General features: G+C 36.2%; 1 protein-coding gene across 1 annotated transcript in view; it reads left to right on the forward strand.

Moving 5' to 3' along the window:
* The window catches only part of HMCN1 (hemicentin 1), a 115257-nt gene that overhangs the window by 41061 nt on the left and 57525 nt on the right, over positions 1-16671 (forward strand). Inside the window, exons 33-52 of the mRNA XM_053469687.1 lie at positions 889-997; positions 1467-1636; positions 1883-2034; positions 2932-3061; positions 3499-3600; positions 3963-4139; positions 5346-5497; positions 6748-6871; positions 8051-8226; positions 10011-10107; positions 10477-10599; positions 10721-10882; positions 11697-11978; positions 12166-12333; positions 12617-12730; positions 13130-13213; positions 14431-14622; positions 14738-14911; positions 15063-15176; positions 15743-15888. Of these exons, the coding sequence (XP_053325662.1) occupies positions 889-997; positions 1467-1636; positions 1883-2034; positions 2932-3061; positions 3499-3600; positions 3963-4139; positions 5346-5497; positions 6748-6871; positions 8051-8226; positions 10011-10107; positions 10477-10599; positions 10721-10882; positions 11697-11978; positions 12166-12333; positions 12617-12730; positions 13130-13213; positions 14431-14622; positions 14738-14911; positions 15063-15176; positions 15743-15888 (2948 nt within the window). The remainder of the gene's footprint in view (positions 1-888; positions 998-1466; positions 1637-1882; positions 2035-2931; positions 3062-3498; positions 3601-3962; positions 4140-5345; positions 5498-6747; positions 6872-8050; positions 8227-10010; positions 10108-10476; positions 10600-10720; positions 10883-11696; positions 11979-12165; positions 12334-12616; positions 12731-13129; positions 13214-14430; positions 14623-14737; positions 14912-15062; positions 15177-15742; positions 15889-16671) is intronic.

A 16671-nucleotide genomic window follows, 5' to 3' on the forward strand; every position in this document is an offset into this window, starting at 1 on the left:
TATAATATATATAATTTTGAGACATATCCAGGAATTGTACATTCATATTTATAGGATGAAACATATATTTTGCATAGTTTGATTCATTTAGGGCAAACCCATCGGCAGCTCTCATATAGGTATGTTGTTTTTGTCAGTCCTGACCGGTGTTGCAAATATTAGATGATGCGCAATGATCATTTGCAAACATATACATTGGTACCTGCAGTCCAAATCTAGTGGTAAAAGGGTTACTGTTTACAGGCTAGATGGGCTAGGACAAAGCACAGAACCTGAGACAAGACGCGGGCAGAGGTGCCTTGCTTTTTTAAGATGTGTTTTTCTTACCAAATATAAACCATCCAATACGTTATATAAACATGCTTATATTTGTGCTGTAATGGCATTGGTCATTATATGTGTACTGAGCCATATGAATAATATGTGCCCCTAACATTTCAGGTGCCCAAAGCAACATATATTACTTAAGGGAACAGTTAGAGGCTGGCAGGGTCATGGTAGGAGGTGGAGGACAGGGTAGCACCATGCATGCACTGGGATGTGTCATCATATGCCGGTGTACAGCTTGTGTCACAAGGAGGCCATGTCGGACCTGTGATTGAGGTCTGTGCTGTTAAAGCATGTTTAATTACAGCTTGGTGAGACATTCAGGGGAGATTCTTTAATCTCCGTCGCCAGCCCATGATCCGCACTGCCCACAAATGGGCTCAGTCCTGTGGAAAACAGCGTGGTTGGAACTAATGTTAATAATTCTTTAAGGAGATTTCAAATAATAGAATTGTGCTGTTGTACCCATGTGGTAGTAAAAATGAATCACGCCACAAATCTCGAAAATTGACAGAGACGCACACTGATATATATGTTTTTAATGAAATGTTTTTTTACTAGTTCCACCATCAGTAGAAGGTGGAAATGATCCTGAAGACCACACTGTCATTGCCAACAGCCCTGTGGAACTGGAGTGCAATGCCCAAGGGACGCCTCTCCCAGCTGTAATGTAAGAAACAGATGATATTCCAGACAACTTGACAAAAGCTGCTTTATTCTACATTTCATGCTAAGAAATACACGTCCCTACTTCCTGATTGTGTTTTTTTTTATAGATCTTTCTTATTTTATGTGTGCTTAATGTGCGTGGTCTTTTAAATGATTAGTAAAACATTAAACTTAACGAAACACATTACCAATTTCTGACACTTTTGATGATTTATCATGACCAATTTGTATTTAAACAATAATTACATAATATTTTTTACAAGAAGGAATTTCTAGAGAATTTCTTTGATTTAAAAAAACAACCACATCAAAAGCTCAAGGTTAATCCAGCCAGATGCTACACAGTATAAACTTCAATACATAGCATTTCCTATTTATGCCATTTTGCTGTAAACAAATTGACTGCTTTAGATGTTTTATCCTGCCTTAATCTTTGGTCCTTTTGCATATGGTAATTGTATCTTTTTCAGGTGGCTGAAAAATGGCATTCCCGTTGAGACAAAGGATGGCCTTAGAATCCACTCAAGTGGACAAAAACTGATCATACCAAGTGCAGAATTAACAGATCAAGGAAATTACCAATGTGTTGTCACCAATGAAGCAGGGATCAGTAGAAAACTATTTGTCGTTAATATTCATGGTGAGTTATGGATGTTGATCAGTTTGTTAAAACTAGCATTTACAAATTAGTAGATTTCAACTAGGCCAGGGGAGATAAATTAGAAAAAAAAATTTGTTTTAATTCATTTTTCCCACATTCTCAGTTACATTTTTCTAGATGACTTCTCAAATATGTGTAATTAAAATGTATTTTGTAGTAAATTTCTTTCAGTTGGTAAAAATATATATAAAAATGCAATCTAACAGTGTCAATGTTATTTTATAGTCCGTCCCTCCATCAAACCCGTGTCCTCCCAGATTTCTGTACTAATGCATAAGTCAGTGACTTTGCAGTGCACAGTGAGTGGAATCCCCATCCCCTTCGTTACATGGTTGAAGGATGGACTCCCTTTCAACTCAGCCAAACCAAACATTAAAGTAAGTCAAAGAACCTTTGATTTAAAAAAATAATGTAATTCTTCACATTCCGAATGTATGGTAGCATTGTAGAATATTTATTTTGTCACAGGATTAGATTTAAGCAAAGTTTCTTCAAAACCAGGGAAAAGAGATATTAAACCATACTTCTTCACTGTACAAATAATTAAGCAAGTATAAAGGAATAATGGAAGACTAAAAATATTGTCATCTGTGGTGTTATTCATAAGAGATTTTCATGAAAAACAAATATCCCATATTATAAAAAAATGTCATTTTTAATTGTACTTTGTTAGTATAAGCAGGTAGTTAAGAAATAGAATGACAAGCAAGGATAACTAAGTAAGCACTGAGAGCTGGTGATGGCATATAGGGCCATTTTTCTTCCAATCTTTATTCATCACAGAGTGATGGAAGCCTATATTCATATTTAAAATCACGTTATTTTATTGGATTTATATGCTACTAGCAGCAGCAGCCATATGGTTTTAGGAACAGTTCATATGGAAATCATTACTGTTCAGGCAGTAAAGACATTCTGAATTAAATAAATGGTATTCAAGTTGGGATTTCATGCCACTAATGAAGGCAACAACTGTGTTTTTTAGATTAATTAATTAAAATATGAAGGAGTTGACTCCAGAACGCACGACCTCCTATTATGAGACTGGGAGTGCCCACATATGACTTTCCATTTTAGCTGTTAGTTTTACTAGGCAACTTGGCAATGGCAATTATGTGGCAAGATTAAATTGAGCTATACGTTACTGCATTGGTCATTTAATTAGTAGCTAAAATGAATTCATGCATTTTAGGATACATTTATCAGTAAGTGAGGCTGAATGCATGCCTGTCATTATGTAAGGCTGAATCTGTTCAATAATTTCTATTACGCAGATGGAATCCCTTGGTCCTGCTCATGTTTTGAAATTTGAAAAAACGTTGTTAGACGATGCTGGAAAATATACCTGCGTGGCAACTAATGCAGCTGGAGAAACAGAGCAAAGCTTTTGGCTTAATGTTTATGGTAACTTTAGACCTCGTCATCCTACACAAATATACCCTTATAGGAGAAAGATATAGTGGGGTGCCTCAAATATTAGTAATAATTTTATATATAATAGGATTTTGTTAAATATAATAATGGTATATTCATGGCCATGTGTTATGTTACTACATGCATTTGCCACCTAAAGACGTGAGGATAAAGAAGGCTTTCCTGAAGCATTTTACAAAGTTAGAGACTATGTAATAAGTCCCACTTTATGGTAGGGTAACATGTTGGCATTAATATCTACATATACCTAAACCTCACCATCAGTCCTCATTTCTATCCCTCATGAATAACTCATGTTTTAACTACGCTGTACGAATGACGAGATAGAACGACTGATCCTAATTTTGGCCGATGGCGATTACTATGCAACAATGCATGGTCATGTGTCATCCATTTTCTTTCTTTAGAGCCACCAACAATAGAGAATTCTGGAGATATCCTTCATGAGATCGTTCTTGGAGAACACTCTGTGACACTTGAATGCAAAGCATCTGGCAATCCTGCACCTGGTATGCATACTTTGTGTGGTAGTAGTTATTGTAGTACATTTTCATTCAACAAATGGAAACGATTGGTAGAGCTACCAATAAAAAAATAAAACATTTTTTATTTATTAAGAACCAAATACTTGTCACCTCATATGAGCAGGGCCCTCATTCTTTTCTTCCATTAAGTCCATATTGTTTAATATATTAATTGTTATGTAATGTTTGCCCTTGGTACAGTGCTGCAAAATATAATGGTTCTATATTAAATCAAAAAGTCAACCAATATAAGATCAATAATAAATACATTTTATTTTAGAACCTCAACAATATATTGTTAAAATGTCGGGACCATATTAAATATTTATATATTTATTTTCTTACAGCTATAACATGGTTCAAAGATAATGTGCCGATTACAACCACTGGAGAAGTTGCCCTTTTAGACAGACAACAAATCCTCCAAATTACCAATGCCCAGATATTTGATGCCGGCGTTTATAAATGCGTTGCTTCAAGCATAGCTGGAGTAGCTGAACTCACTTACTCACTGGAGGTTCATGGTAAGGAAAAGCCTAACATTGTACACGCTTTATTTTGGCGGGAATGCGATTGGTATTGTTATACATACCTCAGATTTATAACAGTTGTGTAATTTAATTAAACTAAAAAATATTGTTCAAATGGATTTTGTCAATACAAGGAATTTAAATCTGTACTAATACTATGGTTACAATATGTAGGAATGTGCTAAAATTCATGGACCAGTCATATCTAACACTATTTATATAAAAATTATAGTAATCAAATGTATTATTCTGTCGGTCTGCATGTTTTAAGGCAATATTGACAGAATTTTTGAGAAATTTATATATATATATATATATATACATATATATATACCGATCAGCCATAACATTATTACCACTGACAAGTGAATAACACTTGTTATCAAGTGGGTGGTATATATTAAGCAGCAAGTGAACATTTCGTCCTCAAAGTTGTTGTGTTAGAATTAGGAAAAATGAGCAAGCGTAGGAATCGGAGCGACTTTTACAAGGGCCAAATTGTGATGGCTACACAGGTCACAGCATCTACAAAACTGCAGCTCTTGTGGGGTGTTCCCGGTCTGCAGTGGTCAGTGGTCAAGGAAAAGCGATTAACTGGCGAAAGAGTCATTGATGACCTCGTTAGTCTGAAGCACATTTTCTTTTACATCACATGGATGGACAGGTGTGTGTGTGTGTGCGTTGCTTACCTGGAGAACACATGGCACCAGGATGCATCCATGGATGCCCCACCTCACAACTTACAGGACTTAAAGGATCTGCTGCTAACGTCTTGGTGCCAGATACCACAGCACACCGTAAGTGGTCTAGTGGAGTCCATACCTTGATGGGTCAGGGCTGTTTCGGCAGCAAAAGGGGGACCTACACACTGTTGGGCAGGTGGTCATAATTTTATGCCTGATCGGTATATATATATATATATATATATTCCCCTCCTTAATGGCTATATAGTGTATGTTTTTTTGAATCTTGGGTGTGTTAGTGTTGAAGTTGATATCTTTTATCGTAGAAAAAGGGTTTTGGGACCTTATAGATTTCTTCCTTAGATCTCTGAGGTTCCAAAATTATATGTGACTAAATTTTTTTCTACACAATCCCTATCAACTTCAATGTAAGACTCTATCTTCTGGCAATACAGCTGCATACATTTTCCTCATCAATTCATGTTTCAAATTCTCACATGAGTCTCATCTTTAATAGTACCACCATCCATATCCGGGAAAAGTGGTGATGTGTCTGTGATAGTCAATAATCTTGTAAGATTGGAATGTGAAGCTTCAGGATTCCCTGCACCTAGTTTAACATGGTTAAAAGATGGGAGCCCAGTGTCTAGTTTCACTGATGGAATTCAGGTATGTATCTAAATGTATTAGTCACACCCTGTATAAAGCCACTATTTTACATGACTGAGGTAGAGCCTAGGTTGGCATCCCTTTCCCCCACCCAAATAAGAGACCACACAAGAAATCAAAGTTGAAACATTTATTAAAGTCATCTATGGATAAAATTTCCTACAGTGCTTTCATCTTGCAGCTCGGCACTGTGAAATATGCTTAAAGAATGTTAACCTTAATATTCAAATGTATGCAAATGTATGTAAACATATTAACATATAACCAACCATTACATGAGCTGGAACTGAGCCAACCCATGTATTTACCAACATACCACTGATAACCCATTTAACTGTAACACCACCACAGGCTGGCATAGGCGTGCCAATTATATCCCTGTCATGCTACTGGTGTCCCATCCACAGCAGCCCATGTCCACCAAAAGAAATCAGAAGGGCACCAGTCCCAAGAGTGTCCTGTACATAACTAGGAGGCTTGTGCACCTCTATGGGGGGTTGCAGCATGCCAGTGACCAACCACACTAAACATAGAACAGCACTAAATAATGGGGAGGGAACGTGGGACAGCAAACAATAAAAGGGGTCAGCTCCCTGAGGTCCCTAATATACCATTCTGACCCACCAACCATCACCTCATTCTGGCGTCACCTCAGTCATGTTGCCCCTGCATCCAATGCTTTCCCTCTGAAGCTGTTCATTTTGGACACTGATAGGAAATGTAATAGGAATCTGATCCAGGATATATTGAAATGTATCTGGGCAGAACTACTAATTATAATATAGATTAACAGCAGAATACATAGGAAAACAATCAGGAATTCACAAACTTGTTTTCAAAAAATAGTTAAAAAAACATATACCCTCTTGATTGCAGTAAAAGAAGCACACAGAATGCTACAAGCTTTAGACGTTCCAAATTATTTGTTTTGTTCCATAAATTACTGTATCTCAGCTTGGCATCAATGAGCATCTTTATTTTTGTTACACAGTAATGTGTAATTACATTACATTTTATTTAGAGCTAAATTACACTTTTAAGTTAGAATTGACAATATACAAAAGTGGCGGCCGCTTGATGATGACAGTGCGGCTAACAGCTAGATATGGGTGGTGTTCAGACATGCTGGGACAGTAGAAGAAGGCCCTGCTTTTGTGAACTTATAGTCTATAAACATGTCCTTTCTGTTTAAATGCAAACCTTTAATTCAAAAACCAGACTAACGTAGTGTGTACTTCTCTGTGACTTAGATACTTTCAGGAGGTAGAGTTCTTGAATTAACAAATGCACGGATAGGAGATACAGGAAAATACACATGTGTAGCAGTAAATGCTGCTGGAGAACAGCTGAAGGACTTTGATCTATCTGTCTATGGTAAGTATCGTTTTTACATTAATTAACAGCAGACTTCTTTGCCGTGCCAACATGAACAGAGTGTTGACTTTTACATCCAATTTATCACTGTAAATCCAGATGTAAATGCAAATTACAAAGGAAACATTTTTGTACAGATCTAAGGGGTGTATAAAAGGACACCACTATTACAGCCTGTACACATTTAAAAAATGCCTCCCCTTTCCATTGTTGCCACAGAGTGATTTCCATACTTTCGAGTATTCTCTCTGCTTTGACTACCCAGATTTAGTTAAGGCTGCCTCGGGTCCCCTCTATCAACTAATTCATTTCTTGTATAGTAATCAGTTATTGCTCTAATTCTACAAAAAAAAGAAATAATACTAACGATAACTCAGAGGTGCATTTAGTTGGATTCTTCACTTTCAAAAAGCCAAGCATTGGAATCCTAATGGGGCCGGAGTAGTTGTTAGTAATGCTGTCTGATCTTGGAAGTGGGCAAGTAGAACAGCAGATTGTAATGAACTACAAGGACTTGAATTATATTCTTAGATCAGGGTGTCTGAGTACACTTGGATGATGTTTTCTCTTCTATTTTATCTGTTTTTAAGTGTTTAGGTGAGGCACTCCAGCTCTATATTAGCTTAACATACATATCACCAATTATAATCAGTTTACTGGTAAGGTGCCACTTAATGTCGCATTATGTGACATCACTGTACGCTTGCCTCTTATAGCCACTTATTTTATTTGTTTTCCATTTTTGAAGAGACCACTGCATACATATAAAGGAGAGCTTGTCCGCTCTGTCCCTTTTAGTGAAAGAGACTGAGCCATGAAGGGCCAGAATTGGTGATGGGTAAACACAAGTTAGTAAGAAATGGTCTGGGCATCCAGCTCCCCAGAAAACATGGCTCTCAATGCACATGCCTTGTTTCCATTGTGGAAAATCTGTATTAAACTGAAGCAATGGGTTATCCGGCTTCATAACCCTGATATAGGCTAGGAATTTACCCAAACACAGCTATGTTTATGATCCAAGAGTTTGACAAATCAAAGTAAAAGCTGGCTTCTCTTTTATTTATTGAATCAAGTCTTTTCTGAATACTGTAAGCATTGCTTTTGCAACCTATTTACAAACGATATATATACATTTTGACTAAAACACACAACTAAAATTAAAATTGCTCCCCCCGACAGTTCCACCAAACATCATGGGCGAGGAACAAAACTTGTCAGCATTAATAAGTGAAACACTTGTGCTAAGATGCCAAAGTAATGCAATCCCCCCTCCTGTGCTCACTTGGTTCAAAGACTGGAAACCATTGGTAACAAGACCAGGTCTTAGTATTTCTGAAGATGGAAGTATTTTAAAGGTAAGTCACTTTTTCAACCAAGAACTTGAATTAATAAAGAATACTGAAACTCTTGTGTATGTCTAATTTTTCATTAAATGTAAAAAATAGACATGTCATTAACAGCAGATTGCCCCCAGACAAGCCACCTCTGCATAGGAGGCTGAATTAATAGTCTGCTGGGTCCTCAGAAAGCATTTATATCCTGGGTTATTTAGGTGCTTACTGTATGATAAAAAAAAATTCTGTGTTATCACTTAATTTAAATATTTTTACCATCATGCTGCCCCTGACCATGCGTGTTTTTTGGTAAATTTTACTGAAAGAGAATTGCTATTTCTTGTTATCCCATTGCAGAAATAAATAACCATGAAATATAATTTTAATTATTTCAATTACATTTAAAGAAAGAGTTATTTAGTTTAAAATAACCAACCCATCATCTTTCATTTTATGCCATTTTTCCAATGCTGTTAAGAAGGATTCTGCATTTAGAAGTTGGTATAATGATAAACTTTACTGTAAAGTGTTGAGTTTTAGAAAACTGAGAGGTCACCTTAAAAAGCTTTGACATTTTTAATTATGCCAATCTGTAGTCCTTACTATCGTGATCTCCTTTGGGAAGGATATTGTTGACTGTTAGTTATCCTTTGTGTTAGTAAAATCCAGCAACATTCATATCTGTCACCCTGGAAAGTGTTTAAAGTGAATCTGTCCTTTTTCCACATTTAAAAACGGAATGGTGTTTGCAGTTTTAGAATATAATAAATATATATATGAATTAAAAACCAAGCTTAAATGCATATTACCTAGAGCATTAAATTACTTAACTTGATTTTATGAGCTGCTTTCATAGAATGGGGGGTGAGTAATATCAAATCAGCAAATTAACTCATGGTGATTATATACATCATGAGGTTAAATGCACTCTTAAATACTAAGTATCTCTAAAACAATAACCTTTATTTGCAAAACAAAAGGACAAAATATGAGTACTGGATTTAATGAATTAAGGTTACGCTAAAAGCTCCCACCCTTATTGTTCAATCTTACAGGTCTATTTTAAAACAAATGCAAGTAATCAGTATATGTATTTGCTCATATTTGAGACAACCCCTTCCGCCCTTTATGAGGTACCATGAAGCCATTAAAAATAGCGAGCTTTAAATACTTCATGACGGCATGGTATATCATGCTAAAATCCTGATCTGGTGCAAAGAATCCCATGGCACTGTGTACTCTTCATTGGAAGTCTTACCCAAGTTCATGCAGGTACAAGCCATGGAAGCCTCTTGTTTATAGTAAATGCAGATGCTGCTGATCTGACCGTGAGTGATCAGCAGCTTCTTAAATGCATGCAACAGGCACTTCTACCGCGGCATCAGCGCCAAAGAAAAAGCGTGCCTACATGCTGGCAGCTGGTTGGCATGTGGGGCAAATTGTCAAAGTTCTGCCATCAAATGGGACTTTTGCCCTCCAAACCTGCAAAGAAAAACATTTTGTGAGCCTTAAAAAGAAAGGTTGGCATTGGCAGCTGCTAGGTAAATAGCCATACATGATTAAAAACGTTTATGCCATACATTATGTCTGGGCTCACTCCCAATTTACTGGGCGGAGGCAAGACATGAAAGTCAAATTTAAAACAAAGAAGAACAAATTACCAGCACTCAAATCTAAACCTACAAATTTCAATTGACCAAAGCACATAATCTCCTAACCAAAATACATTGTCACTAAACATTTGTTATTTAACCAGAACACTATATCATCTGCTGTATGTTTTGATTATGATGTTTGCGTTTCAGATTGATGCAGTCCAGGTGAGAGATATCGGTCGATATTCTTGTGAAGCTGTTAACATAGCTGGAAAAACAGAAAAGAACTACAATGTGAATATTATGGGTATGTTCATTTTTTCGTGGTTTTACTTCATTAAATAATAAAAATCCACACATTTTCTATAAAGCTATAGAGTTGCACTGTGTTAACTGTCGAAGGTAAAGAAGCTACTGCGGTATCATAGATTGCAAACATTAAGACATCTAGGTCTCTTATCATAAGATAGTAGACCTGAAAAAGACACCTAAAGATAGTTTCAAAAACTGGCAATCTATCTTACCTCAGCCAATAAATTATTATATTTACCAAATGTGCATTTTTTCTATTGATGGCTTATAAATGTACAATATTTTGTAATGGTGGTTTTGTTAAACATGGATAAAGTGAGTAAATGGTAATGCCATTGTGCCTTTCCCACATATTTTGTTTAAGTTCCACCTACTATACAAGGATCTGATGAGGAATCGGAAATTACAGTCATTGAAGGAACCCTTATCAGCCTCCTATGTGACTCCAGTGGTATTCCACCTCCATCACTTACCTGGAAGAAGAATGGTTAGTTTAGGATTAATTGTTGCTTATAATCAGTAGTTTATTATAATGTACATTCAGAGTTGAAAGCCGCGGCCTTCTGTTTAATGTAAATAATGTTTATTTTAATTATTTATTTTTATAGATATCCCATTAATAGACAAAGCTTCCAACCGGGTCCGATTGCTATCTGGAGGTAGACAACTTCAAATTACGGAAGCTAAAAAATCAGACACTGCCTTATACATATGTGCAGCATCTAATACAGCAGGCAGTGTAATAAAGAAATACAATGTCAAAGTGTATGGTAAGTCTTTTGTTATGAATATAAAAAATACGGTACATATCCTTCTACGAGGCCAGCCATACCATGGGTCCAGGTGGGTCCATTGAACTCGGGGGGGGGGGTAAACTGACAATTATCACAGGAACAGCAACTATGGTATATTGTTCATTCACAATAACAAATAAAATAAGCTTTCCCTAGTTTTTATCTGAGCTTGGCCTTGTCAGTTGCCCTGCGGGGATCCTTCCCTCCTGTATAGCCAACAAATGAGCCTGTCCATGTCATGCTCAGGCAGAGAACTGCACGAGGAAGTGGTAGGCATCATTGGATGACCATTGGCTAAAAAGCCTAATACCGTGGCTCATCAGCAATCAGTGCGCCAGTGCGCCCCAGCTCACTGCGCCATCAAGCAGTACACAGCACTTGGTAATTTACTGGACACCAGTCAGAGAAAATATATGTGCTGTAGCATATTAGGTATGGATGTGGTTTGGTTGGAGGGGTTTGGGAATGGTTTTGGTGGATGTTTTTTTTTTTGAGGGGGCAGCATTTCATTCTTGGTCCCAGGCAGCACAATGTCTTGGGCCAGTCCTGTTCTTGTAGAAAGAGAAGATGTCCCTCTTTTTTTCAGTAACATGAATGATAAGCCCTATCCATTGATCTATTTGAGTTGTGTGCTGCCCCAAGTCAGCCCCTTGCCCCCTTTTCCTTTTATGTTGAAATGATGCCCACCATAATTATGCATACTATATGCACTTCTCTTGAAGTGGTTGTTCTATGTAAAGAAGAGCTAACAAATTCAGTTTCTCTTACTATTACATGGTGTCTATTATAGTTCGTCCGAGGATATCTGAGCGTGGAACCTTTCCTACTGAAGTTGTGGTCATTCAAGGAAACAACCTCACTCTGGAGTGCGATTCCAGTGGAGACCCACAGCCCTTGCTGACTTGGTTGAAAGAAGGTGTTCCTTTAACTAACACAGATGGAGTCCAAATTCTGAACACAGGGAGGATTTTACAGCTGGAAAATGTTCAAGTGATGAATGCTGGTCAATATATGTGTGTAGCGATAAATGTGGCTGGACAATCTGATAGAAAGTATGACTTAAAGGTCTTTGGTAAGTAATTGTATAAATTGTATAATAAGGCAAATAATAATTCAGGTTAATTTCTGCAATGATCAATGATTCTCTTAATTAATTAATGTTACCTTTTTGGTTCAATCACTCATTATTTTGATGCATCAAACAGTATATTTTATTGATGACATGTTAACATCAATTCATTTCTGTGTGTGAATTAAAGTGCCTCCAAGATTTCCAGAACATTTTAAAAAGCAAGAAAATATAAGTATTGTGGAAAGAAATCCTGTTACCTTGACTTGTGAAGTCTCTGGAATCCCACCACCAAAAGTGACATGGCTAAAGGATGGACAACCTATCAGCCATGATAGCTCTATCTTAATCATGTCAGGTAATTTCATAGCTTTATATGAGTAAAGGAACGTATATTAATAACTGATATTTTGTGCTGCTATTTAATATATCTCATTTTCAAAGCTCATGTATATGCTCAATTGATATACACAGAGCATTGTGCTTGGTTCTGATGATTAATAAATTAATTGTCTTCTTGTAATTCTAGTTGGCAAAGGTCATTTGGTTTAAATGACTATGGCTAATAGTGACTCTAGTTTGTCAGTACATATATTTGAAAATATTTGTATACCAAAAAGGTTTCGTGTTTTCTGGCACAGGTGGTATGGTTCTTCGCTTTTCACACACTACTGTTTCCAATGCTGGCAGATACACCTGTGTCGTGTCCAACGCCGTTGGGGAAGAGAAGAAAGACTTTGACCTTAATGTTCTAGGTAAATGTCTGGCATTAATGTATCTTTATGATACAAAATATTCCTTTGCCCACTGCTTCTCTGTTAATGATAATAAAACTACTTCAAGCAAGTTTAAGAATGTATTTTGGGATCCAAAAATTACATTTTCAGTTGCTTTCACAATTTGTTTGCCTTTTTCAACTCTTAGAGCCAGTGCGGTAGAAAATATTCAGGCTGAGTGCTACATTTAAAGGAAAGTTTTGTTATTATATAGAAGATAAGGTGGCCAAAATCCTATAAATATTTTATGCATTTCATCTTCTTGTGTTTTCTTTTACTTACTTGTGACACCTGTGTCACTTAGATGATAAATGTAACTTGTATATTAATTTATTTCTGTGTGAAATAGATATTATCTATTTTGATTTTCCTTTTTAGTGCCTCCAAGACTATTAGACAAAGTTCAGGGAGATGTTAAAGTTAAAGAAAGAGGACAGATTACATTGTCATGTGAAGCTACAGGTAAGAATATATATATATATATATATATATATATATATATATATATATATATATATATATATATATATATATAATTTTATTTGGATTGTTTGTAAAATAAAGTTCTATTCTCATTTTATATATGTATGCCATTTTCAGGAAGCCTTGATAGATCACAATGACCTTGCCCTGTAGTATTACCAAGTGGTTAGCGTAAAGCATCTAAAAAAAATAAATACATAAATAGTTTTCATAAATAGAGAAAAACAGTTGGGTGATCCTAGGTACATAAAGTATTGACCTATCGACCGAAAAATATATTTCCACTAAGATTCTATAATTATATAGTACTAAAAAAAATTGTTAAAATGGGGCAATACTGAATAGCCTGAGAGATATAACAAACACCAAAGAATTTAGTTTTTAATCACCAGGTTGACACGAATGTTGGATTTTAAAGTTATGATCCACCAAGCAGCAAAGTAATAACATAAATGAAAAGATTAACAACATATGTTTTCGAGACATAGACTAGCCCACGTTTTGGATAGACTGAACACAACACATATTGCATAAATACAACTTGGCATTTAAAGATATGCAGGTAGATTTGGGTAAGTGTGCGGTTCTGATTTTGCCTAGAAAGCCTTGTATAGCCTGGAATTAAACGTAGCAAACAGAGCACTCTCCAGCAGCTCCTCTGTTCCATATGCAGTCTTGTAGCTGTCAAAAGCCTAGTTGAATATTGTAGGAGCTCTAGTTTAATTGTAGTTGTAGAGCTACTTGTTGAGTAACTTTTAAGAATGTTTTTGTTTTGCTGAAAAAAAGATAACTTTGAGTGGTGTATTGACTTCTTAAGAAGGGCTGAACTGGCCCTGCATATACATGTATAATTCAATGTGTAAGGATTTAACTATACATTATACTCTTCTTAATGTAAAGTGAAGCTGAGGATTTTTTCTGCAAACTCTTCCGTAAACCCTCCACTTAATGAACAGGATTATTATTTAATTTATTTCTGTATGATTAGTTAATAAACTTGAAATTAGTTACAAGTCTGGTAACTGTAACATAAGCATGTTATGGGTAATGCAATTCAGGCACTGTTATTCACTTGACCTTGACAATGGACCATATCTATAAGATTAATTCCTATATTATCTTTATAAATTCAGCCCAATTAATTAAAAGAAAGACACGCCAAGGCCAACTAACACTATCAATTTGTCTTTGCTTAGGGACTCCGGCACCACAGATATTGTGGCTAAAAGATGGACAACCTATTCAGGAGGACATTCATCATAAAATTGCACATGGGGGACAGCATCTTCAAATCGTCAATGCCATGTTTACAGACACTGGAAGATATACATGTGTTGCTACTAATTTAGCAGGACACAAGAGTAGGAGCTTTAGCCTAAGTGTTTTGGGTAAGTTTAGTTATTAGTCATCCCGTATGTATTTAACTAATGACTTTATTTGTATTTCAGATAAATGAAGAAAGAGGGATTTATAATAAAAAACAGATTTTCTCTTGTTACCCAGTGCCTCCTACAATCACTGGTGCTCGTGAGGATGGAAGGCCTGAAAATGTGTCGGTGATTCTACATAGTTCTGTGTCTCTAACCTGTGAAGTTCACTCACATCCTGCGGCTACTATCACTTGGCTTAAGGATGGACAATCAGTTAAATTACATGAAAACATAAGAATTTTACCAGGTAACAACCATCTTTGTGTGTGATGTGGGGGGTATTTAGGAAACATTAACTTGGCAAATGAGTAGGTAAGCATTTGTTTTGTATAAACATTAATAAGTCTCTGTTCCTTGTTGCTAAGCACTTTTTATTTTATTTTCGATGTACACTTCAGGTGGCCGAACCCTACAGATACTAAGAGCTCAGGAAGACCATACCGGCAGATATAGCTGTGTTGCCACTAATGAAGCGGGAAATGCTGTAAATAACTATGATCTGCAAGTTTACAGTATGTTTACAGTTTATGGACATTTTGCTAGACTCAATGCTTAATTGTAGTCCAGTAATTTAATTAGTGTACTGTTTTAAAAAAACTTCAGAACTGGTATACTGAAGCCTACTTGAAAATTCTTTCATTTTATTTCACTTATTTGGCATTATGCAACTATATGACTAAATGCCCCTAAGAAAAATTGTTTTAACTTCTGAGTGACCAGCTACTCTTAAATCTGTAAATATGTTTTTTTTTGTTTTTATTTTTGAATGCAAAAACATATAAGAACAGTTTTTTCCCATCTAATCTAATGTAATGTTTTGACCTGTGCAATTTTAAGCAGATACGAAAGGCTAAACTAAGTTTAATGAGGTAGCAGCTATTTAATACATTTTAATACAGATAATATGATATATTTATTTTATTGTATACATTGGTAATTTGAATATTTTAATGGCACTACAGTGAAATATTTATGATAACGGCATGGTTTTTAAGATTAAAAATGTAATGTTTTCTAGTTATAAATTCAGAAGTGATTGTCTTGTTTATCCTACAATTGTTTACCTTATTCTTCTCAGTGCCCCCTCAGATTGCAAAAGGGGATCTTGTGGGAACTGGAGTGTTTTCCAAGGAAGTGAAAGCCAGAGAGAACACAAGCTTTACCCTCGTGTGTGAAGTCAAAGCACTTCCTTCAGCCACTCTGAAGTGGTATAAAGAGGGACAGGTTTGTTAAGGTTTTTTGCAGCATTATATCTTCACTTAAAGGTGAAAACCGATGGAAAATATTTTTCTACCAGTGCTGTATACAGTAACATGGGTTAGCATAAAGTGCGAGTGCCAGAAAGAAAACTAGGAGTAAGGTAAAAAATACTATGAATGAATGTATGCATGTTAGTTAGAATGAAAGTGTATGTATAAGTGTATTTTTTATGATTAATGTGTAGGCCTCAGCCTTATATATGGTTGCTTCCCTCCAAACAAACCAGTCATTTCCCTAATGTCCTCCCTTTCCCATATCCCTTAACATCTATTTTCCACTTTTAACACCCTTCTCTGTCCCACAGAACCTCCCTTGCCCTCCAACCTCTCAACCCAAGAGCTTGCCATCTTCTTAAAAAAACAAAATTGACACCATCTGAGATAACATCCTCCCCCATGGTGTTAATCATATGGTACCTCAACATTCCCTCCTCACAACCCACCCTCACCTGCTTCAGTCCAGTCACAACTACTGAAGTTTCTGAAGTCCGCTTCTTATTTACTGGAACTAGCTCCTCTCCCTTACTGCTATCTGTTGGTCTCCCTCAGGAGTCCGTTCTTGGGCCTCTACAATACTCCATCTACATGTCCCCTCGGACAACTGATATCTTCCTTTGGCTTCTAGTACGACCTAAATGCAGACAACACCCTAATCTACATTTCTTCTCCTGACTTTTCACCCTCTCTTCTAACTCGCCTCACTAACTCGCCTCGGGATTTGCATCATGGATGGTATCCCATTAACTAA

This window comes from Spea bombifrons, chromosome 6 (genome assembly GCF_027358695.1).
Source record: "Spea bombifrons isolate aSpeBom1 chromosome 6, aSpeBom1.2.pri, whole genome shotgun sequence".
Taxonomy (NCBI): Eukaryota; Metazoa; Chordata; class Amphibia; order Anura; family Pelobatidae; genus Spea; species Spea bombifrons.